Source organism: Tachypleus tridentatus, chromosome 8 (genome assembly GCF_004210375.1).
Source record: "Tachypleus tridentatus isolate NWPU-2018 chromosome 8, ASM421037v1, whole genome shotgun sequence".
Classification (NCBI taxonomy): domain Eukaryota; kingdom Metazoa; phylum Arthropoda; class Merostomata; order Xiphosura; family Limulidae; genus Tachypleus; species Tachypleus tridentatus.
The window spans coordinates 94622126-94648454 of NC_134832.1; the positions used below are offsets into that span (position 1 = coordinate 94622126).

Consider the following 26329-nt stretch of genomic DNA (forward strand, 5'->3'; position numbering starts at 1 on the left):
AACATTTATGCCCCTATTAATGTTATATAATATATTTAAGTACCCCCAGTTTGATGATGTAATACCTATCTACAAGAGTGAAGTGAATATTCTATGCACTAGTGACCCTTTTACCTTAACCTTTGACTCTTGAACTTCAAAATAGAGACAGATCTAAAATTATGTATGTAGTACTTGTTCTCTATATTTGGTTAAAGTTCATACTGTCATATTTTATACAAAAATTATGAGCATAAAAGCTTTATTTCATTCATTATTGAATTATGCAAAGTTTGTTGAGTTGTAAATGATAAAGTATACTATTCTCACATGCATGGGATTATCAAAATATGTTAACCAGGAATAAGTTAAGATTCTTCCCAACAATATATCACAATGTACACTGTGATTCAGCTCTCTGTATTGTAATATACTGCAATAAAAAACAATTTGGGAATAAACAGTTCTATAAATTTAAGATCATCAAAGATGCTTCAAGTTTACTTTCAATGGAACTTTTATTGTATTATTGGGTAATTCAATCAAACCAATTTAGTAAAAATATTGTAATAATAAAACTAAAATAATGTAACAATTAATAAATATTTAGATGCATTTGCTTCTGCTGTGTCCAAGTATGAATGCTTAATACGCACTTACAGACTGTACTTATGTGACAAAACAATTATTATTTCCTCTTGTTCATTCAAGATAATCCATAAACCCTATTCTACTCGTAATTCATAGTATATAAACAACAGACCTAGTTACCAGAATGTAACATAAAGAGTAATGGAAAGCAGTGCTATGCATACAACTAATAAGAAAAGAAACTTAATTGTAAGAAATGACTTTTAAGTATTGCTTATTACCTTCAAATTAACTTTTCATTAACAAAATAAAAAAAAAAAAAAACTTACTGTGATTCAAACATTGGATTCTTTTCCTGAACATTAATCTTTGGATTGGGTTTCAACTGTTCTTTTGAAACTTTGGACATCTGTTTTAATGGTAAGGAAATCTTATGGCCATTCTTTTCTTCTTCCTTGCCTAATAAATGCAGAAACTTTCTGAAGTTTAAATACTGTTATTCTATTACAAAGCAAAAATAAAACATAAAAAAACCAAGTGAACCATTATAACATTTTATGCAAATGCAGTACTGTGCCACTATCGACTTCTGAGGTATTCTATTATTTCATATTTGAGGTCAGGAAATCTTTGGTACATTTGGTTATTAAATAATATGTTGTTCTAGATTATCTCATAATAATTTACTGTGTTGTTTTTGTCATGTTGTAATAAAATTATTTGCATAATTTCTGATCCATTATCTTCAGCTATTATAAAATCTTGCCAATATGCTATTGTTGACCAATTGATTGCCATTATCAGTCATATATGCTTAACCTCAAAAACATGGTGGTGTGAATAGTAAGAAAGGTAAAATGATTTACCTTGATTGTGCAAAATACTTATGAGAAAGATAAGTCATCAACTTAGTTCCTGTAATCTAAACATGATGTAATAATAACATTAAAGTACTTTAAATAAATATTTAATATCATGGTATACAATAAAATTTTGATCATGGAAATCAATAATGCAAAGTATACTAATTGCAAACATATTACAAAAAACATGGTTCCAGCAGTTAGTGTTTGTTTCAAAACAGAGGAGAGACAAGAGAATACAAATGGTGTTCAAGCTGGACACTGAGTAGGAAGAAAGAACAAAACTCACCAGGTGCATCTCTGGATTGTGTTTTAGCTGGCTTTCTTGGTCCTGTTTTAACACCTGTAACTGTTTTTGACTTTTTTCCTGGAAAGAAAGCAACATTAACAAATAAATTATTATCAAAAACATAAACTGTGCCCTGAACTGGGACAATTCTTTGGTTTTAATTTTGTGCAAAGCTACATGAGGGCTCTTTGTGCTAGTGGTCCCTAATTTAGCAGTAAAAGTCTACAGAGAGAAGGCATCTAGTCATAACTACCCACCACCTACTCTTGAGCTACTTTTTCACCAATGAATAGTGGGATTGGCTGTCACATTATAATGCCTCATGGCTGAAAGGATGAGCATGCTTTGGGGATGGGGATTTGAACCCATAATCCTCAGATTGTAAGTTGAGCACCCTAACCACCTGGACATGCCAGTCCTCTTAATGTAGGATAAAAAATTAAAATTGTTACAAAAAGTAGATTTCTATATTCTAAAAAATTATAAAAATATATATACAATCTTATTTTATGTTTTCCTTACAAAACCCAGATGAAGGTCTGATCTATACTGATCTAGAACATATTTGACAGACCTGATCATATTTATACAGAACCTGACCATAATCATACCACATCTAGAATATACTTTGACAGCTATATCCATTGTTAATACCAGATTTATAATATTGATTTTTTGCTAAGTATATATCATTCCTTTTATTACTTAATGTTTTCAGTAAGCTGATATTTAGATCAGTCTGTAATCATACAAATAAAAGTTAAATATTCTTTTTTTCACTCATATACTGATCATACATCATTGTAAAATATTATATATTTTAATGAAAAATAAATTTTATAAGTTTTGTTTTCTTTTTCCATGCTTAATAAACATGAAAAGTTTCAAAATAAAATTCCTAGTTTAAATACTGTCACTCTATTACAGAAAGAATATAAAAACATGAAAGAAAGTGAACCAGAAGAATATTTTATACAAAAACCATACTGTGCTATTATCTATATTTGCTGTATTCTGTCATTTCATATTTCAGTTTAAAACTTCTGGTACATCTGATTATAAAATTATATCTAATTTTAGCTTTAGCCTACCTTTTCATTATGTTATTTTCATCATCTAATGTTACACATTTTTGTACAGCTTCTGATCCAATATCTTCAGATATTATAAAATCCTATTGATATGCTATTGATCATTTACTTGCTATTACCAATCATATATGCTTTGTCTCCATAAGATAAAATACTAACAAAAGTAAATTGGTTTATGCAAGATACTTGTGATACAGATAAGTCACTAACTTTATGATGACTAGACACTCATTTAAAATAAAAACGTATTCTAAAGATGGCTGGTATGGGTATTAAAACTTTAATTAAAATAAAGTACAGAATAATGTTTTGACCTTCTTAGGTCATCTTTAGGTTAACAAAGAGAGTTAGCAACTGGCCATTGCTAAGCACATGTCTTAGGAAAGGGGTACAAGAATGTAGGGGCATTGTAGTTAATGTGAGGTTATTAATATAGATATAAAGGTGTTCCTTTACACTGGTTCAATTTTGGTTTGAGTTCTTGTATAAGTAGGGCTTCTATGATTTTGCATTTACTTGTATTTGTTTCTCTACATAGTATATTGGTATTTTCTATGGTTATGTTGTGTTTATTTGACTTGCAGTGTTCAAAAATGTGCAAAAGGTGTTTTTTTGTGTTCTTTCAATCTGGTTTCCATTTGTCTGCTTGTTTCTCCAATATAGAAATCGTGGCAGTTGTTGCATCATAATATTCTGTAAATAATGTTGGTGTTGTGTTTGTCAGTGTAGTTTTTACATAGTATAAACTTTAGTTTTGTACCTGGTTTTGGAATAAATTTGGGGTTTACTGGAATGTTGTGTTTTGTTGTTTCTTCCAAATGTTGGTTATTTTTTCACTGATATCAAAACGTATGGTATCAACAGTGTAAGGTTTTGTAGTTTGTTGTTTCTTTGAATTCATTATTCTTTGTTTGTTGTTAACTGTGTTGTTTGTCTCAGTTTGTGTATATAATGTTTTCAATGGTTTTTGAAGGGAATTTGTTGATATTGATCAGAACAATTAAAAAACACAAACACAAAATCAAAGAAGCCCTATTTACATAAGAACTCAAACCAAAATTGGACCAATATAAAGAAACACTTTTACACCTGTATTAAATAATAACCTAACAAATAACTGCAACACCCTCTGAAATCTTGTACCCATTTATACTCTTGTTCCTAAGACATGCATGGCAATGGTCAGTTGCTAACTCTCTTTGTAAACCTGAAGATAACTTAAGAAGGTTGAAATGTTGTTCGGTACTTTATTTTAGTTATAATGTTTATACCTACATCAGCTGTTTTCAGAATACAAGCCACTAGCTTGGTTCCTATAGTACCCTAAACATGAAATAACAAGGAAGTGAAAGTACTTTGAAGAAAAATTTGATTGTCATAGCAGAAAATGAAACTACTAATCACAGAAATTAACATACTAAAAAAATCCTAAAATGCATATATGTTGCAAAAAATATTATTCTAGCAGCTAATTTTTGTTTTAAAATAGTGAATGTAAAAGATGATACAATGGTGTTCAACCTATCCTGGGAATCTGAAAAAAAATGGGAAGCTCACCAAAAGCTCTTCTGGATTGTGTTTTAGTTCGTTCTCTTGGTCCTGTTTTAGCAGCTTTAATTGATTTTGATTTTTTTCCTGTAAAGAAAGCAATATGGATGAATATGTTATTATCAAAACAAATATACTGTATTAAACTGAAACAAAACCTTAGAACTGTTAAAAACTTTTAATCGGTATGTTTCCATATTATAACAGATCAGAAAATATATATACAACCTTATACTATGTTTTCTTCATTAAAAATCCAGTTCTTTGTCTGAGCTATAAAAGATTTGGAATATCTTTGAAATATCTAGCTATAATCATCCACATATAGAATATGCTTTGATAGTTATAGCTATTATTTATACAAGATTTTATTTTTGCTACGTATAGTTGGGTTTTTTCTTAACCTCTCCCATAAATTAATATTTATATCAGTCTTTAGTCATGCATATAAAGGTTAAAGTTTCTTTTTAATTAATGCACCAATCATGTTACTTTGTAAAATATTATATTTTAAAAATATTAATTGTAAAATTAATTTACCAAAAAAAGAGATACATTGGAAGATAAATGCATAGGATCATGTAAAAGTAGAACATGTCATTATAAATTCATTGTTATTACACTACAGTACTGAAGTCCTTCAGTTATTATTTTACTGCAACACAAAATTCTCAGCTCGGTCCATAATACAAAATGAAAAATAAGAGAAACCAAATAATCTGAATCACATAGCAACACTTCTGTCTTCAAAGTCAGATAGTTAATGTTATAAACTTAACTTAATGTATTCATAAGCCTAGGTACCAGTATTCCAGGTGTTGCAAGTTTTAACGTAAGCCTATTTCGTTTCAGAACATGTTATTAATGTTGTATGATAGCTAAATATGTGTGTTAAGATGAAAAGGGTCTGATAAAACTGACCAAAAGTTGTAATATTTAGGTGAGTCAAAATACAGATTTGTAGTTTCAGGATATGATGTCAACACTATGTTTTGAACCTTAAGCTTGTTTGTTTATATTTTTTGCTTTTACATTTTCACATTAACCTATCTTTTTCTGTAATTTTTTGAAGATCCATATTCTCCACCTTTTTAAATTAACAGTTTTTAATAATCTTGTATTATTGGAATTTTGATCTTGCATTTTCAACATATTAACCTTCACCAATGCTACTGCATAGAATTTTAATGCTATTTTTGGAATGAGAAATCAGTCTTCAATATCAAAACTAAATTAATTTAATCCAAAACTTTTTCTAAATAGTTTAATCTAAATTTCACAAAAATATAATAAAAATATTTGATATTTGATGGTCAGCAGATCTGGTATATATTCAAGATGTGGTGCCTTTTTCAGCTATGCAACTTTTTCAGAGCTGACCAGACATGACAAATTTTATACTAAACAGATCTGACTTTTCAGATGTGGATCAAATTTGACTTTTTTTTTATAAAAGTGTATAAAAGAAAAAATTGATCAACTCTTGATTAAAAAAGAAAAAAATTTAATTCTTGATACAACAAAGCTTAACAGAATAAGCTATATTTGTCTAATCCTGTAGATTTAAAGTTTCTCTGTTGTAGTCTTACCCACTCTGCTCTTTTTAGGTTGCCCTCGGCCCTTACGTATACTAGGTTTGCGGGTTTTGAGAGTTGCTACACGTTTTTGGCTAGTCAGATTTTCCTCTTCCATTGTTGAAATAAAGTCTGAAACAAGTAACAATGCTAACAACAAAATATGATTTATTAAATATGTGCTAAATGCTTGTCTTTGATTAAAATGTCAAATGAATAAAAAAGTTGCATTTTCCAATGTTAGATAAAATAAAACCAATATAAAACCATGTACGTGTTCTACAGGAGTCTCTTTTGATGTGTCAAAGCCAAAGAAAACTTTAGTTATAGATTTTATATGTGAATCTACTGTAGGTCTAATTTAAAAAATCACCAATTCGTGAAATAAAATCTGTTTATTTATGTGTTTTAATAAAGTTGGACTAAGTTTATTTCTGTTAATATTCTTGAATAAGTTTCAGTTGATGAAACTCATGAATCAAATTTACATCGTTTTGTAGTTATAACTGATAAAATGAACATGTTTTTTCTAAAATGATTTTCTAAAAATAGTCTGATTTCATTCAGACTATTCAAGGTAAAACTGTATAAAATGCTGACAATCTTAAGTCATGTTACTTAATCCTGCTACACTTTCAGTAGCCCAGTTTGTATGCTCCACAGTGGGGGCACCAAAGGGGGAGGGGGGTTGGGAGTGGGGGCTTGAGCCCCCCAAATGAGCCAAGTCCCCTCAGCCCCCCAATATTGTTACCTACATATATTCATAAAATATGGAAAACACAATTGTTGTTATTGCTTAACAATTAACATCAAAGACATAGATCTGTCAAACTCAACGTCTTCATTAAGATGAAGTATGTGTGGCAACATACTGAATGCACTGTGACTCATGCGCGCTGTATTGCTGCTTCCTGTGTAATGCCATTCTATCTTGAGCTTTGATGAAAATTAGACAACCACGTTGATTTCAAGTTACAACAGATCATCAGGGATTTTACTTGATAAACCAAAGGTTTCACAGGTATTTAATTTCATTTATCTGTTAATGAAAAGTAAAACATAGCATGCATGTTTAAGTGTACTGTGTATAGGTCAAAGCTATGAACCATTTTTAATTTGTAATAATGAATAATTAATCAGAGTATGTTTCCAATGGAAACTGCATTGAAATGCAGTTCAAAATAGCACACCTTTTTGAAATGTACCTTGGTATTTAGATTATTATAATTTACCATCTATACTTCATGTTGATGGCATTTTGGGAACCCCCTCCATAGTTTACCTCAGCCCCCCCAACGAAAATATCCTGATGCCACCACTGATGCTCCACATAAATGTAGTATCTCAACATGCATACTCAGGTCACAGTAGTAGTCTAACATATCTATCATTACATATAGCATTAACTAGAAGACAATTTTTTCATAACAAAAATTCACAATAAAGTTCATCTAGATCCTCTTTTAAAAGCAGTTATCCTTGCTCAATCAGACATGAAACAAGCAACTGGGGTAGCAAATTTAAAGTAGTAATCTCTTCTTCATTAGTTACCACATTAGCTACTTCCACAACAGTTTTAACATAGACAAATTTAATAGCCAAAACTGAAATTGACAGAATGTTTTGTTTTTTTATAATAATAATAAAAAAAAATTAAATAAAATTCTGAATCATAGAATAAATAGTTAGAATAGTGGTACTTTAATCAAAATATATTCACACTGAATGTAATAAAACAATAAACAATACACTAAGTGTCTAAAACAACCAATTTTACTCAGAAGTAATCTCTGTCACTTAACAAAGCAAACAAAGGTGATAACAAGAAGTAATAAATAAAGTTAAATCTTCCATAATAGCTGAAAAGTATTTCTAATAATACTGAGGAAGTTCAATAATAATATCATACATTTTAGAAAGTTACAACAACAGAAGTATGAAATTTCAAAACATTAGCAAAACCTAATGTAACTTAACTAATGATGCAAACTAAGGAACTATTTTGTAGCTATAATTAACTATGTATACAGAGAGCTTAAACTAACAGGAAAAAACTAATGGTGTTCAATAACCTGAAGCACTTCAACATTATTACCTTAAGCAGATCTCAAAGAAATTAAAGCATACATGTGGAAGTTTTAAATAGGTCATGCCATTACCTAAATCTTTTAATTCCATAATTAGGAACAAAAATTTTAGTGAATTTGTTTTAAAAATTAACAAATGTTATGCTTAAGATATGATAGGAAAAATCTCATTTATTTAAAAGTTGAGCTTACATATACTAACACTATTGAATAAATTTTATTGTATAATAATTTAGTGCATCATAAACATTGTCATATCTTATTTGGAAGTAGAAAGTTTATAAGTTCAAAGTTCAAAGTCTCCATAATACTGAAAAATTTGAACTTGAATTTTTTTATTAATGATGCTAATATATAAATTCAGGTATGATGCTCGTGGGTTAACGTTACCTCACAGTAGAATTCCTTGTATTTATTGGAAGATATGTTGGCTGCATAGCACAAATGTACTGTCAAATAACAAATAGGTAGTGGAAAGTTATAATTAATTTGAATAGCAAAAGACAACAAATGATATTTGTGAACAAATAAAACAAAATCTTTATTTATGTTATGAAAATCTCAAACTATACTGGTAAAGCTTTGCATCAGACACTAACACAGCAACTGCTAGAATGCAGGATAGAGATCACACAAGAAAAAAATGATATGGGTTGGGGAAAGCAAGAGAGAGAGAAATATGATCATAACCCACATTTGTGTCAGACTGAGGTTCTATGGTTGTATCCTGCAGTCTTTGAATATTCCTACATCAATATATAGGATTATTCCAAATAAATGTGATCAAGTAGGAAAGCCTCCCAACTAATACATCCTCATAAAAGTATCTGTGTCACCTACTAAAATAGGTTTACCACATCCGAGGGGGAAGAAACACAGAAGTTGAAGCTGGTACATGATTCCAGGGGACTGTCATTATACAACAGGATCCCACATTATTGTGGGATCCATACTGTGAAACTATGTTATAATAAGGTCCTTTCAAAAGTTCCAAGCCAATTATAGAACTACAGATAAACTGATTAAAATGATCTAAAAAACAATATACATTTAAATGCAAATTCTGGTGTTCAAGATGACCTTAATTACAACAAGTTCATTGCTAAAGTAAACCACATTACAGCAGGGTCCCCCTTACATAAGCAAGATGACTAAAGTATGTTTAAGTGCATCAGTTTTGGTTTAACAGGTCTGTGCTAACTACACACCAAACAATTGCACAAACGTTTAGAAAAGAGCACGAATATATGAAAAAAGACATACTATACATTAATTAAAGAAAAGTAAAATGCATCACATTATTGTGCCCAATTTAAGCAATAATTTAGTATGAATGATATTCAAATAAATCAATAACCAAGTTATAATTAAAGTGACCCACTACTGTGGCAAAAAGGTTCTCTTGTAGTATTCTTTAACAAAGCAATGATATTTTTCATGCATCACCTGTATTTCTCTATTTTTCAAATGCTGTTTTTGTCACTAAAAATTCACTCTATATCATGATATGAAAAATGTTGCATTTGGAAACTCAACAGATTTCATATATACATGTTCAGTTATTTTCAAGTATATTCCTAAATATTTAAAACATATCTTAATCTTTTATTATTACTTTTTGTAGCAAAAGTTTTCAGAAAATTCCTGATTTTAACTTTTGAGAAGGGACTGAATTTAGTTACAAATGTAATGCAACTGTTATCATTATGATGAAAACAAAGCAAGTGTAATTTAAACACATTTGAATGTTGTATCTGTATTTGCAACATTTCTAATCAAAATTACCCATAGCATTTTTACCACCAAAATAAACTTCTGTTTGGTAACTATGTAGTATTATCAACTTTGTATATCTGTCAGTTACGTACCTAATATTTTGTACTTTCATTATTATATGATTAGTTGAAACATTATCAATCATTATGTACCAAGGCAAGAATGTCCTACTTTATAAAAGTATTAATATCAAAATTAGTACAAATAAATTAAATTAAAATTCTACATTCTGATACCTCATATCACATAATGGCTTTTCTTGTTCAGTGCTGTCCCCTATATGCAAATATTTTTTTGCTTCTACTAGTCTTAAAATTCCCACCTACTCCATGTTGTTTTGTAGGACATAAAAACAAGTAACAATCCTCCACCAATAGAAGCAAGGTACATCATCCTGTTGCAGCTGGGTCTCTATACTGTTTCACCTAATATTCCCTTCTCAGTTTAGTACAGTAGAGTTACATGTTCATCTTTGCTTCTGTTTTCACTTTAATTTATATTTATCATTTTTGTTTTGGTGTTTATTAAATAACTTTTTTTTCCTACATTTATGCAATGATAATATCACTGTAGTTTACTAATTTTGAACTCAGCTCCATTTGAACTTGAATTAACCACCACTACTTCAGTAGTGACAAATATTACAACACTTTAATCTGCTATGTCTCAGGCTACAGGCCTTTTATTTTTAGCTGTTGATGTTGCAGTTTTTCAATGGGAGTTAGGGTCCATCATATGGCCAATTTGTGGTTATCCACAGCTCCCCAACTAGAGTTTGGGAAAGCACTGGTTCTGGTATGTTTCCTTCTGTTTTTTATTAAATTTTTTCCACATCCTTTGTCCTTCTTGTTTTCTATTCCTTTATGCAAACCCCATTCAAAGCTGTTCCTAATCTCAAATATCCATCATATCATTTTCCTCCTCCTTCAACCCTGTGGTTGTTGAAGATTACATGTTTTGCCAGTGCTTTATCACATTTTTTTTCAGCAGACTTTTGTTTTACTGTATCTGGATTGCCATTTGCACCTTAAGATATTGGTAGCTTATGCAGACATCTCCTTTATACTAATTTCCCTGTCTTCCATTTACAATTTAGAATTGTGTAGTCTTTTAAATCTAATGTATGATATCAGATGCTATATTGCCTGCACAGCTTCCATCGATAGTTCCTGTTTATTTACCCAGTGGAAACTTTCCTCTTTATGTGATGTTTCACTCCCCACCCTTACATGTTGGATTTGCCACCTTATGGCACATTTATCTTTCTTTTCCAACTCTCTACAGTTTGTTTTTACAGGTGGCATCACATTTGACTAAACATGTTGCCTTTTCCTGGCTCCCATCTACATCATAACTTGGAGAAAATCATCTGGACTGATGGATTCCAACACCCAATATGTTTATCACCCATTAACTCTGCTGGGTGTCCATTTCATCTTTAATAGGATATTTCATTATTTCTGTAGCTAGCTATACACACATTGGTTCAACAGTGCATTTATACATTTATTTTCTTTCTTTCTTTTCCTTATAGGATCACACTTCTCTTCTATATTGGATCCCACTCTGAGGTGAGTGATGCCTGTCAAGTTATATTTATTCTTAAATCTGCACTGTATGACCAATTATGTCAATAATACACATAACTGAAATGGGGTGTTCTGCTAGCAGGTCCATCCTCATGGTATATTGTGTCAAGAGTATGCCTGCCCCATACTGTACCAATTCACTCACTGAGAGTGATGAGCAAAACAGGGAAGGGATTGCTGTTCATTCCTCCATTCCTGATTGCATACACCATTTTTGGCCTGCTTTTTAAAACAAGTGTTCAAGATTTCATGGTCACCCATCATGTTTTTTCCAGTTCTGCATTCCTCCAACACATTATTCCTTTCTTTCTTCATGTGAAGTATGGGAATTTTTACCAGTTCCTTGCTGCTGTAGTTGTGGACCATAGAGGCTTCCTTCTGAGTGTCTTCAATTTCACTCAGTTGAGAATAAGGCAGTGGTGTTCTGCCAGTATAGCTGGCATGACTATTATCCTACCACAAACTTGATGTACAAATCCAGTTTTGGAAAGGATTTTTATGTCACATGCAATTCACCCTCTGCCTGGCAACCCTCTTTCCTACCACTGCCTGAATGTTGGTTTCTGGTATTGATTGGTGGTGGACCAGCTAACATTAATCCTCACATGTGAGTAGGTTGAGACTCTCCTCCAACTGCAGATTGGATGATACATTCTCAATTCTGCATGCACTGGAGTTGACTCTCCATCTTCCTACCATCATCAGCATTTTGGTTCTCAGGGGGACAAGTCTTGATTGTTACGTATGCACACAAGGACTTGAGTTCTTGGAATAGAAGCACTCCTTCCTTATGATTCCCATGTCTGAGGGAAGATGGTAGAGGGCTCTCCTCTTACCATGGTCTGGATGATCCATTTCCAGGACCACTTGTTTTGGATTGGAGTTGACTTCTCAATTGCAGTCTGATGCACCCTAGCTACTCTACACCATGGGTACATCTGGCTATGGTTGGTCTAGGATCTGGGTGATCTTTTCCCTGATAAACTTATTTTGGACTGGAGTTCAACTCCCATTTACAGTTTGAATAAAGATGGTTGAGAACTTTTCTCCTACTGTGGAAGTAATGATACTGTCCAAGCTCCACTGGTTTTAAACTAAAGTTGACCTCCCAATTATGATGTGATGTGCTCCATCCAGTTTATACCTGTAGCAAGTATGGATACTTTCCATATGTGCTTTTTTGCCACCCATTTAACAACATAATCAATCATCGATGGGAAAAATATACATGATATAGATATGGTGTTGTCTCCCATGAGCATTTTCTGCTAACAAGATAAGTCACAATGAACGGGTGTTTTTTGGATGCTTTTCGAAAAGTGCTTAGCTGGGTAAATTTTGCATCTGTTCCTCCACCAGATCAATGTGAGGTTCTCGCTATTTTATGAGTGGAAGTAAGATATTGTATCAAAAATTAATATTTTCCAACACAGAAAATATATTTCCAATACAGGCTTCTTCTCACACTTTCTGCTTCTGGTGCTTCTTTAATGCTTATTTCAAAGTGATTATTAGTTTCTACAGCATAAAGGAAGCCAGCTGTAACAGAAGAGTGTGCTACATTCTATTGGTAGAAGATTGTCACGTGGTTTCTTGCATAGTAAAACACAGCTGAATCATGAACAAATGTGGGGTAAGTGGGAGTTCAAGGCCAGTGCTGGGCAGAAAAATTTGTGCATATACAGAGCTGCACTGAACAAGTAAAGCTATTACATGAAGAGAGATGAGTACATATCAGAAATATAATTTAGGTGTATGAAAACATTAACTGTGTTCTACCAAAATAGTTCTAAAGATAAAATAAAAAAGCAGGTAACAGTTTCCTTCAGAGACACAGAATTTACCTCCATCCTTTTTAAACTTGCTGGGATCTGGAGTATCAGTGCTATGTTCAACATTTAGAGCCTCTTGCAGAATGTTTAATGTGCGCTTTTTTTCATCACTTGGAAGGAAAAACCTGTTTTTTGCCATGCGTCTCATTCTCACATTTGTCAGTATGCATTCAAAATCTGAAAACAAAAAGAAAAAGTATGAGTAAGTCTCATTACATTCTGATAATTTCAAATACAAATTTTAAGTGAATTAAAAAATACATATTAATTTTTAAGATAAACCACCTTACATATTTTACAAATGAACTTCTAAGTATGACTTAAATTAATAGCAAATTAAATTTTTTATTTCTGCAAAAAAGGTACTACAACTGAAAAAACAAATTTAAGTGATTTAAGAATGCATGCTTTATTACAATAACTAAGCCTATCATAGGTAAAATAATAGAATTGTTCCCTTCCTTCAACCAATCTTACTTCAGATAGTTCAGTATCATCTTTATAATTTATATTTTCAGAAAGAATACTATTGCTAAATTCTGTTGATTTGAAATTATTAAACTCTCTCAAGTTCATTATTGCTCCTGATTATGAGCTCAACTCACTGTATTAAAATTCTAGTTTGTGATAAATATGCTATATTTGCTACCATTGAATACCTAACAAGCTATGAATGTTTTTAAGAATATGTTGTTTCCTACAGGTTGAAAACCTACTAGCAATACATCCTATGTGTTCCTGTGCACAGGAAAAATATTCACATTTAAAGATAACAAATGACTTCTTATTTTTAAGTGTTATGTTCTTGAAATAAATACCTTTATTATAAAAGTACACTTAAAAATACATTTGGTTTCACTTGTGGATAAACTCTGCTTAATATTAAAACAAAGTTGTTTTAGATTTTTACCTAATCAGATGTATTCCTAACTTTATAATCAAGACAAAAATATTTTTCATCCAGCATTAGCACTCTTTTTGAAATTTCACATTTTCAGAATTAAAATGAATTTGAAGTAGGTATTCACCTCTTAAATATAAAAAGTTTTTCCTTGTTAAGTTACTTAAGTATCCACTGTCAACAAACAAGTCTCTATAAAGTTTTGAATGTCCTTGATACAATGTAGAGCATGCAGCAACTTACCTACAGTCCTTCACTCTCTAATCTTCCACATCACTTATTGCCCTTGTGTCAGAAGGACATGCAAAGGTTCTGCTCTCCCACCACACATATTTCCCATTTTAAGGAGGGAAGTGCAGAGAGTGATAAGGATAACTGGTTTACTAGGTTTTACATTCTTAAACAGTAACATAAAAAGCTAGACCATAGCAGTTGTAAATGTGATCATGCAATGCTGAGGGAATCTAGAACTAGAGTACATTCAATGGATTGAATTCATGACAAAAATGAGTGGAATATAACAGAACAGCCTCAAAAGAGATTGGAACAAATGATGACAAACAGAAAATGCATTTTCCTCAACAGAGTAGCTCCTCTCTCTCTCTCATCATCCTTTAAATCCATTCACTGCAGCAGACATATAATTCACAGTGCTATCACACCTCACACTGTGATTAGGAAAAATATTTCCCCATTTTCAATGTTGTTTGCACCTTCCTTTGCTGAGTGCAGGTTCATTATCCTAACTGTTATCATTAGATGGAGAGCCTGCATCCTCTTGTCTTAATACCTCATTACCATCATGCATCTGAACACAACTAACTCACTTTCATTATCTTCTAAGCCAAACGAGTTAAACACATTGAGTATTTTTACACAGTAATTAGGATTTCTACTTGCCACTCAAGTAATGCAGACATGGTTGGCACACAGTTATCATACATTCTGCTTAGGTAAGTTTGGTTACTGAAGAGATGAGTGGAAAACATTGAGGAAAACCACATACCAATATTAGGTATGATCCAAATTTCCAACTCATTTCATTTTACTCCCATATACAAATACATTGAGTATTTTTACACAGTAATTAGGATTTCTACTTGCCACTCAAGTAATGCAGACATGGTTGGCACACAGTTATCATACATTCTGCTTAGGTAAGTTTGGTTACTGAAGAGATGAGTGGAAAACATTGAGGAAAACCACATACCAATATTAGGTATGATCCAAATTTCCAACTCATTTCATTTTACTCCCATATGATATGCTTGGTAATTTTGAATGGCAATGGGAAATACTTGTCCCAGTCAAAATGGAAAATATACATATCAGCTGCAGTAAAAGGGTAAGATAATATATAAAAAGAGAATTTCAGCCAATATGTATTTCTTAGAGGAACCAGGCCCAGATGCTTAAGGCACTCGACTCATAATCTGAGGGTCACGGGTTCGATTCCCTGTCACACCAAATATGCTCACCCTTTCAGCTGTGGGGGCATTATAATGTGGCAGTCAATCCCACTATTCACTGGTAAAAGAGTAGCCCAAGAGCTGGCAGTGGGGGTAATGACTAGTTCCCTTCCCTCTAGTCTTACACTACTAAATTAGGGACAGTTAGCACAGATAGCCCTCATGTAGCTTTGCACAAAATTTAAAAGAAATGAAACCTAGTGGAACCATCTCAAATTCAGCTGTGATCATAGAAGATGTCACAAAAGGTAGTGAAAGTTAGGTTGCAATGTGTTGTCCTGTATCTGTAGTGAGAGATTCTCAGACGAATAGACAACCAACAGCTAATAATTGGGCATACCCTTGAGACTAAGGCCCCAATAATCTACACTGATGTTGCAAAACCAAACCAACCAGCAAGCACCCAGGAAGAATGAAAGAACCATGTGATGCCAAGGATTAGCTGTTCAGTTCAAGGGCATTAAATAGAAACACCAGGTTAAGAAAAATAAACAAAAAACAATAAGTAGTTCTCCACCCTGGTTGGAGTTCTAAAATATTACTTAAAGAACAGTGACCTCATCTCTGATCTCTCAAGTGCTTCACAAGAACATGCACATGAAGAAGAAAAGGAGCTATAAGATGTCAGTTTCTATCCACTTTCAGAAGGCATCACTTTCTCATTAAGCATCAGAGCAGAAGATGGATTTTTGCATTGGACAATTGCAGAGACATGTATGTACATACATAACTTGTAAAAGTCCTTAATGGATAAATCCATTAAAACATATTGTCTCATACAATAAGGACAAATTTTTAACTTTTAAGTAACTGTTTATTAAATCAAAGTATTCTACGACCCAAGACACCTCTATAGTTCATAAAATGGATGCTGAGTCTAACAGAAAAATCTGTATTACCATAAACAATGAAGGTGTGAACACTAAAGTTAACCAAACAAGTAACAGAAAATAATTCACCTGTTAGGAATTTCATCTTGTCTGAAGAATCACAACCAGAGGTAAAGTGATGAAAAAAAGAATCTTAAGAATGAATTCAAATTCATCCATATTCTAGCATATGGAACATCCTTCAAAAAATACTGAGACCAAATGCCAAAGACCTTACCAAATTGTGAATTTTGACAAGATGTAACATGATATTCATTTTTAAAATGTACAGAAACATTCCAATAAATAATAAGGATCAGCACAAGCCTGACTCATTACATGTGAGATAAAAACAAATAGCTCTGACAGGACTTAAATGGCATTCTCCTGAATGAGAATCAGGATTAGTCAAGGTAGATAACACAACAGGTGAAAAACAATGACTACCTACTTTTGCATCCTAAGTTCTAAGTAAGAAAGTACAAGTATAAGGTTCTCCAAGAAATTATGGTACACAGAATATGAAGTTTGTATATAATTGTCTACCTAATTTCAGTAAAAAAGTTGCTAAGAATTCAAAAGGAGAAGACAAATTGAAGTCCTTTTAGAACAATGCCTAGAAATTCTGTGCTGATGACAAATGGCCTGGAGGAGGACTTTAAATAATGGGGGACAAAAAGGACTAATGACTTCTACTCAATCTAAAGGTGGCAGATGAGAAGAAATTTGTGGAGGAATTGGAGATAAAAAGGACGGATACTATGCATCAACTCCAGAAAATAACTCATAAAACAAATAAATAATCAGAAAGAAGCAGTTACAAAAATGAACTAGTATGCAAGTTACCTGTGAAAATAATCTGACTTGCAGGACAAAGAACCCAACAACAGTCACCCATGAAGTCAGAGACACCAAAAGTTGTGAAAAATGGAGGTTGCTATAGTAGATTATTCCACAAATGTAATGGGACTGATTTTCTGTTAGAAAGTTGACATGGTTGAACAGGTCAAGGTAGGGCAATAAGTATAACTTGGTACTTGAAGTAACTGATCTGGAACAGGAAAAAGTTAAGTACAAAGTATCTACAAAGTAAGGACTTCCCTTAAGTTTGATTCAGGAAATCCACTGCCAGAAAATTTAGATCCAAAATAGAAACTAGTATAGTGAAAGAAGATGGTTAATTAATGCAGTGTAGGTATCACTGATCAACTGACCCCACATGTTTGAAAATTCACTGAAATACAAAGAATAAAAAGTCAACTTTGGGAAGAAGCCAATGATCTGAAGAGAAAGGGTTGGCCACAACATTCACTACACCAGGAATATTACAGGCTTAAAGGTGAATTTGTTGAATAATACAGAAAAACAATACTTGCAAGAATGAATATTATCCTTATTGTTGATGTAAACTCCCAAAGTATAGTTGTCTGTATAGAATAAGACATAATGGAAATGAAGATAGAACAGAAAGTTGAGCAAACAATGATGAATGGCCCACAGTCCTAACAAGTTGATGAGAGCTGTTTCTTCTTAACAAATCCAACAACCAAAATGACAATGATTCCATAACACCTGCCACAAGATGGAGGTTATAAGGAAGATGAATGAAATGAAATCCTGCTTTAATAATAACAAATCAGAAGTCAGAAAACTGAAAATGAAATTCCCAATGGAGGTGAGATATGCACACAGCCCAAGAATATGACTTCATGAACTGAAGCTACTGACTTCAAAGCATAAAGAACCTTTAGCAGTACATATAAAAGACAGAAGAGTATGAGCAAAACACTCCAAAGTTAGCAGCATAATTAAAAATGGCTAAAGTTTTCCTTAAACCAGTTTGATCCAAAATCCTAGATGTTCCAAACTCTGTTGTTACTAACTGGGATTTAAAGTTCTGGATGATCTAAGCAAGATATAGTAAATTAATATTTTACTAGTTTCTATAAGCAATGACAACAACCCATACATGAGGAAGTAAGGATTGAAGCACTGTATCATGTTATACAAAGCTAACACAGTCAGAAGTAACAACATTGACCAAAGATTTAAAATAGAACATACTTAACAAAAAAGACAAACAAGGCTAATAGAAGATTCTTCAGGAAGAGAATTAATAATCCTGCTTTGCAAACATTGAAAGCAAATAGACCCAAGAAAATAGCAAGTGTAATGTAAACAAAGAGTTCACATGATTATGAAACTCACCAGGAACAAAAGCAGACAACTTAGCATTAACAGTCTGAGTATGTTGATCAATACAGGATGACAATGCAGCCATACTGGAATCACCCTGCATGATAGAAGCAGTTGCTCTCCTGTTACCAAAACCATGTAACTAATTTTCTGGATGTTTTTTACACAAAATATCAACTCAATAAAAAAAAAGACTTTTCATATTTCAGAGGTAAATCTACCTGTTTTGAAGTGTAATTTATAAACAAAGCAACATTTATTTAGCATCTCTGATTTTTCATTGTTCAGATTACTCTTAAAAGGCATTAGGTTAGTGAAGAAAGGTTTTTAATGTAAAATTAAATATCTAAATTGAAAAATTATGAAAATAAAGTTTAAAATGAGAACATATGATTTAGAGTTTGTGAGAAATATGTAAGTCTGAATGAAAAATACAGAGATGTAGGTTAACATTTTCCTAATCTAAAAATGAATTTCTAATAATACTCACCTCCAATGACAATATAACTCTTCTTCAACATAGGTTTTGCTTATATGAGCATTAGTCTCTTATGCCTCAGTCTTTAACACTCTCTTTAAATGTCCTTAGCAATATCTAACTTGGAAATTTCTCCACCTTTTCTAATGTGCCCTCTATCCTTGTACTGTATATAAACTTAGATAATGCAATCACTTTTTTGAGACTCATGCTAGCTCTTATTGGGGAGAAAGGGTGGGAGAGTGTCAGTGGAGGTAAGTATTACTGGTAAGTGAACTTTCAAAACATACTTACCATTCACTGACAACTTAGCAAGGATCCCACACTGAGAAGGTGTAGGCATGATCCACACAGAAAGTGTCTGCACAGAACAGTAGTGTACCAAGATAAGAGTGGTACACAAGTAGGGGAACCACAATACATCCTGAACAGATATGCTCTTTACCAAGGACAGAACAGTGCATGAGTAGTCATTATAGACTAGCACCAACTAGACAGTCAAGGTTCCACAATCTGGGGTTGAAATTAAGGGGTCTTGGTCCCTATATCTCACATCGGTGGGTAGGGCTACTGGACCACAATCTTATAGAAATATATACTTTTTATTTTGATCTCAACCTGTAACTACAGAGTTTTGCATTTTGCACTACCAGAATCACGACAAAAAAGTAAGCAACACTAAAATGAGCAAACTTTCTCCTCCACCTGCTGAAGTCCAAAAGGCAACATCCCAGACTTGGAATAATGGGATCATGTGTGCCATACTTAACTCATTTAGTCTGAAATTATGAACATTCATCCTCACTCCCCAACAAAGTGAGCAGGGAGTATTTAACTTGCCCATAGAATTATGAAGAGCACATGGAACCTGTGTTCAATCAGGGGCTTAGGATGGGACCACTTTGCATCTGGAATTATGAAGAGATGGCGGACCTCCTTCTACAAACAATATGCAAACCCAACATTGATCAAAGAGAAGGGCCATGTGCACTCCCACCAACTAGTATAGTGTCAAGTAGGCTTCAATGAAGGCTGGTGTCAATGTGACTGACATCTCAGAAAAACATTCAATGACCAGATTAGGAAGGCCCTCAACTTTGCCCTTTACCCTAAGAGTGAAGGTACACACTCTAACACTCTCAAAGAAGCCTCTGTTGACCATCCTAGTGACTCAAAACTGGGTATGGTAAGGGCTCCCTAGATTTGCTAGTAGAATCTAATTCACACTTGGGAGTCCTGAGGAACAGTGCTCTTGAAATAGCACAATAGATGAACCAAGTTCCCTAAAAAAAATTTACAAGCATATCAACTCAAAATCATTCAATTTCATGATTGGCTGGAGTAGGTAGAATTCCCTTTAGCTTTACTCATGATAGTCCATGATGACATAGTAATACCATCTGCTAAGTGCACAGAAGGTCTATGAAACACCTCATTTCTAAGGAGCCTATTGCAACCACTTGTAATAATAAACAAACTGGTTGCCAGTGTGGAATTGGACTCAGAGAAGAACATCTATCTAGAACTCACTCACTACAAAGTGGAATCCAGTGAAAGAAAGATGTAAGAGATATCCCAAGCAGCTGGCAAATAAAACAAGTATTCAGTGTTATTCTACATGAAGATATATTGGTCAAATTACCAGAATAAAGTCTAGAGATATATAAGACTGGACTATTAAAACTGGTGCTGAGAAGAAAACATACTCATACAGTACATTGTTTTATTCTGAATGATGACTAGCCATTCCAAATTTATTAATGGTAGACTACATGAATGGCAACTAGTCAACACCACACACTGCTCACCCTTGGGCTTCCATTATTTTACTAAAGAACAGTGGGACTGATCATCACATTAAAATGCTCCCATGGCTGGACCCAAACCCATTGTAGGAGAGTTAATCAACCACCATGCCATGCCAGACCTTGTACACTAGATGGATTATGAAAAGTCAACAGAGAAGAGTGGTGTGCATTGATTATTATAACCTTACACTGGAGTATAATAATGCTGCAGTATTTGTGTTTGATGGATAATTTTTTGTATTATGGAATTTAATCAAATAATATAATGGTTTCTTACTCTTTTGATATTTATGATAAAGTGTGGTATTCTAAGCATTTAAACAGATAAAACACACATACACCAGATTACTACAATACAAAAGATTCATGGTTCTAAGAATATAAAGCCTGGTGTAAGAACAATGAAGAACAAGCACTTACTTGCACACAAAAATTGAAATGAAAGCTAGGAGTGAGGATTTATTAATTTACAATGAAAGAGCTTATCAAATTACATGCAAAGAAAATTGGAATGAAATTAAAATAAAATGAAAATGAGATTCAAGTATTATTTTTAAATTTCAGAAAGAAAAACACACACATATATATGTGTGGAAGAATTATTTCTATACTAATACAAAGGAATGCAGGTAAAATATTACAAGTGAGACCTGGTTCTTTTTAAGCATAAAAATCTGTTTGAAAGCACCAAATTTATTCTTATAGTCCAGATTCTCTTGCTGTAACAAACCAAACATAAAATAGATTACAGGCAGTTGGAGAATGTTTGATCCATGAAACAACTGTCACATAATTAGCTCACACTCAGGGAAGAACAGGTTACATTAAGTAGCATAAAACATTTTATACTGATTTATGCTAAGTACAACAACTAGGGCTAAATTAACATATGATTTACATAACAGTCATCAAACTGTGAACTAGAACTGAAATTTAAAGAAAATTTGGCCACTGTATTACACATATATATAATCTAACAGAATGGCATATATGGTATCTGCATACCACAAAAGCATATAATTAAAAGTGTAATCATTTAGAAATAAATATAAGACCTACCTTTGAATTAATATTCATCAAAATATATATATATGGCACATCACAATAGTTTCCAAGAACTAAAAAAAAACTTTTGCAAACACTAAATTTAGAGAATTCTATAATAAGGGTAATGATAAGACAATGATACTTACTCGTGAAGTCAAAGAAATCTGGAGTATAAACATTAGCATTCTTTTCATTATTTAGCCACTGGATTTTAAACTTTTTAGTGTTCTTGCACACATTCTGAAATGCACGACAAATAAAAAATCCACCTATGTAAGGAAAAGATTTGTTCTTATTAAATGCATTACTACATAGAATAAATGCTTGTTATAACTAAATACTTCAAAAATGTACAATTGAAATTATCTTCTTTTATTCCTTATCTTATTAAATGAATTACATTTATCTATAGATTGTGTACTTTCTTCCAAAAAATTCATTATGTAGTTACAATTGATGAGAAATCGTCTGAAATATTACTAAAACCATAATAAACAGAGGTTAGAATTAAGCATAAAATCATCAAAATTCCTTAGAAGTATGTAAATTTTGTGTGATTATTACCATATTACTTCAAATTTAAGAAGCACCTCTTTTCACATATTTCCAAACTGAAAATTAGGGTCATCTTAAATCCGAGGTATCATTTTTCACTCTTTAAAAGTCTTAAAAACATTATTTTCTTCAAGCAACAAAGATTTTCAAAAAAATATTGCATTAACAAACAGATTGGACTATATTTTAAAAAGAACTTAATTCATAAAGACCAAACACCACATACAAAATGTCAGATTTGCCAATGTCAGCACCTATTGTGGTGTAGTTGGATATCACCGTGCTCAGTGTTTGTCTACTTTCCTGTTGTCCAGATGCTATTTTATTGTGTTTTTTATTTTTATTGCATTTTTTACTCATGAAAAATCATTTTAAGGCAGATGCAGAATTTAAAAGAAAAGTTATTTTGTGCACCAAACAGATTGAGAATTGTACAGTCAGTAAAAAGTATACAATACAGCGAGTGAGGCAAACGTGCGTTGTTGGTGTGTTACGAAAACCAAGTTTTTTCTTGATAGAAAAGTACAAAGTCATTTTCTGGCCCAAGAAAAGGAAGATATCCTGAAATTGATGCAGCCATTTTAACGTATTTCAGAGATTTATGAAATAAAGGGCTTCTTGTAACAAGAGAAGTCTTAATGTTAAAAGGAAAAGAATGTACAGGAAATAGTAGTATTTCTTTCAAAGCTAGTTGCAGGCAGTGTGAGAATTTTCTAAGAAGAGAAGGTTTATAATTATGGCAAAGGACAACAATTAATCAAATTGCCATCAAAATTTGAAGATGCTGAAAATGGAACACAAGATGACATTCTTTGAGACAATAGTGAATCAAGTAATGAAGATGCTTCAACTTCAGAATATAACAGTGAGTCAGAAGAAACAACAGAATGACATTCTGATTAAATAAAGAAAGCAGGAAGAAACATTACTGTGATGAAGATTTAAAATTTCCTGTGTATTTTATATATTTTTTATCATATTTTATTTTAAACATATTATTAGCATTTTTGATTCATTAATAAACTCTTTCAAAACATATTTACTCCTTTCTAATTATCATCCTTTTTTTCTTACCTGAATATCCATTTTAAAAGTAGTGTGCATCTTAAATTTGAAGTAATACAATAATAAATTTTGACCAAAACAATCTATCTTTATAGATATGAACTAAAAATTAACCCAGTATTTAACAGAGTTAATTATATATATATAGTTATTACAAGTATGATAAATCATGAAATATACTTATAATAATTATAATGCAATGATTCATTAGTTTGATACATTCACTATTAATTATATTTTGACCATGTATGTTCCATTTTAACCTCAGAATCAAAACAACTCAACAAGTTTGGTGTCTCACAGTCACTGGGTTCAGTCTTAGCATAAGAATTTCACACAACTTAAGATAAATATCATAATTAAAATTCTTTGGCAAAAACACTGTTTTTAGAAAGAAAAAAATATTAATTTTGAAGCACAACTTACATGTTTAAAATAAAATTTAAATAAATATTCCTTTTGTACTAATAAATATATCACACATACAATATATAAACTTCTTTCATCTTTACAAAAAACTAGAATTATATTTAAAATGTATTACAAGTAACAATGAATCATAGGTAATTTATCTATTTTGTGTATCTACATACAAAAACAATACTTAATCACTAATAACATCATTATGCTTTTTGCAAAACAAAAACAAAAAAACTGAATATAAAAATAAGAAAATTCTTACTTTTACATATACAGTTTAAAAAATTTGTATTTCAATTTGTGAATAAATTTACAACCATGATAACAATATATCTAAAAAAGCAAAATCTCAAGGATAAATTATACAACAAGGTCAGGACTGAAATAAATTTCAAGGATTATGGTTTGAAAAATGACATTCTCATAACTATCAGTTGAGGATGTGACTGGATTTAGTTTTTTATATAAAGAACAAATGAAAAGCATATTTCATGTCATTTTTCAAACACACCTATACTTCATGTATGCTAGAAATATACCCCAAACTAAAAAATAAAATACAGACAGTTGAATATGTTATTTTCAAAACATCAGCACTTCTGTTTTCATGGGCACAATTGCACTGGAACCCACAAGTGCAATATTAAGAACACACACAAATAAAATAACTTAAAATTTATTGAAAAGAAAGCATATTTATTAGATGCAGGGTGATCTCAGCCATAATTATTGTCACCTAGCTTGACATGTCATCATTACAGTACATTCACAATCACTGCAAGGCTCCATTTCCTTTCACTTTAACACTGCTAGTGGATTATCCAATGCTAGAGTAATGGTTTTTAAGTTTCTCATGGCTTTGATTAAAGCAGTCTTAGTATTAGGCTGCTTTGTTCAATTGTGGTGCACTTCTTTCTCAAGTTACTCTGAAGGTTTAACCTTATACCACAGCTGGTCTTCCTCTCTCTCTCTAATACGGAGCCAAAGTCTCGATCCAACTTGCGTTCACTCTGGCATGTTGGATTACACTGAAATCTACTCTAGAAGATAACATATGATCAACACTTCAGTAGTCCCCGAGTTTGTTCCCAGAATTGCTTGGATAGTCATGCTAGAGTGGCTATTGAAGCATAGGTCTTTCTCTCCTTCCTCATCTTTTCCAGCTGCCCTAATTTGAGATAGTCAAGTGGTAACCATGCAATGTAATGCATACACTGTACTCTACCATACCACCTGATAGCTCAGAAAGCTAGAGTCACAACACCCTTTCAAATGAATTTGAGGTTTTGGATTCCTGAGAATTATTTCCAGTTGTGCAAACTGATGATGTATGAGGTATTACATCTACTAGCATTACCTGTTAGAGTTTGATAATCAAGCAGCTATTTCCAATATCTAATGGTTATATTTTTTAGTGAAACTCTACTCAGTTGCTCAGTGAACATGGATGGTTAAATCCTAATGGTCTTTTTAATCTTCTGATAAACAAACCATCCTAATAATAAGATAATGAAGTGGAAATATGACAATGCAATGCATACAATAATTTATAAGTAACTGACAGTTGGAAAAGCAAGCATTTCTACTTTTTTTTTTAGTCAGCAATGCTACAGTCAGTGACTGTCAAAGCTGATGTCGATGGTCTAGTCCCACCCATAGTGTTTGCTGATATCATGGCTTAGCTAACTTTCAAAGCAGTATTTTACCTCTAACTTCAGCATTTTCACACCTGACTCATTGAGAACATTTGCATAAGTACTTTCAGCTCTTTCACCCTCATTGGGTAAGTCAGTATGACTTGAAACACCATCCTTGTCCTCCTCCAATTTGATGGTCTCAACTTTTGATTTCTCATCCAGTCAATATACAAGAGGTTTATCCATGATATACAGATGCAGCTTACTGATATGATCTATGAGCTTTTTTTATGCCTATAACATACTGTAATTCATTAACTAATATTCCAGACTGTTGAAGCATAAAGTAAAGACTGGTCAAGCTGGATCCAAGTTGTTTCTGTGTTGCTGGATACATACCACTACCAGACCCAATTTTCTCACTGGTACATCCATTTTTTTACCTTCTTGTCAAAACTCTATTTCTGTCACTAAGCAGCTTTTTCAAATTGTTGACAGGTGAATTAATGTGAACTAATTAATGCAGACCTTAACCACTCCAAAAGTTACTATGGACATTATGGAACGTTTGCTGTATGCAATTGTTCAGCCCACAAAGTTTGGTTGGGATTATAAACATGGCAAGCATATACTTAGGTTTGTATTACCCATTCTTCTAAACTATA

The 26329-nt window shown here is 32.3% G+C and overlaps 1 protein-coding gene across 1 annotated transcript in view; it reads right to left on the reverse strand.

Moving 5' to 3' along the window:
- The window catches only part of LOC143223966 (poly [ADP-ribose] polymerase tankyrase-like), a 177741-nt gene that overhangs the window by 121788 nt on the left and 29624 nt on the right, over positions 1–26329 (reverse strand). The window contains 6 exon segments of the mRNA XM_076452436.1: positions 900–1029; positions 1723–1800; positions 4371–4448; positions 5951–6085; positions 13232–13396; positions 22134–22256. Of these exon segments, the coding sequence (XP_076308551.1) occupies positions 900–1029; positions 1723–1800; positions 4371–4448; positions 5951–6085; positions 13232–13396; positions 22134–22256 (709 nt within the window).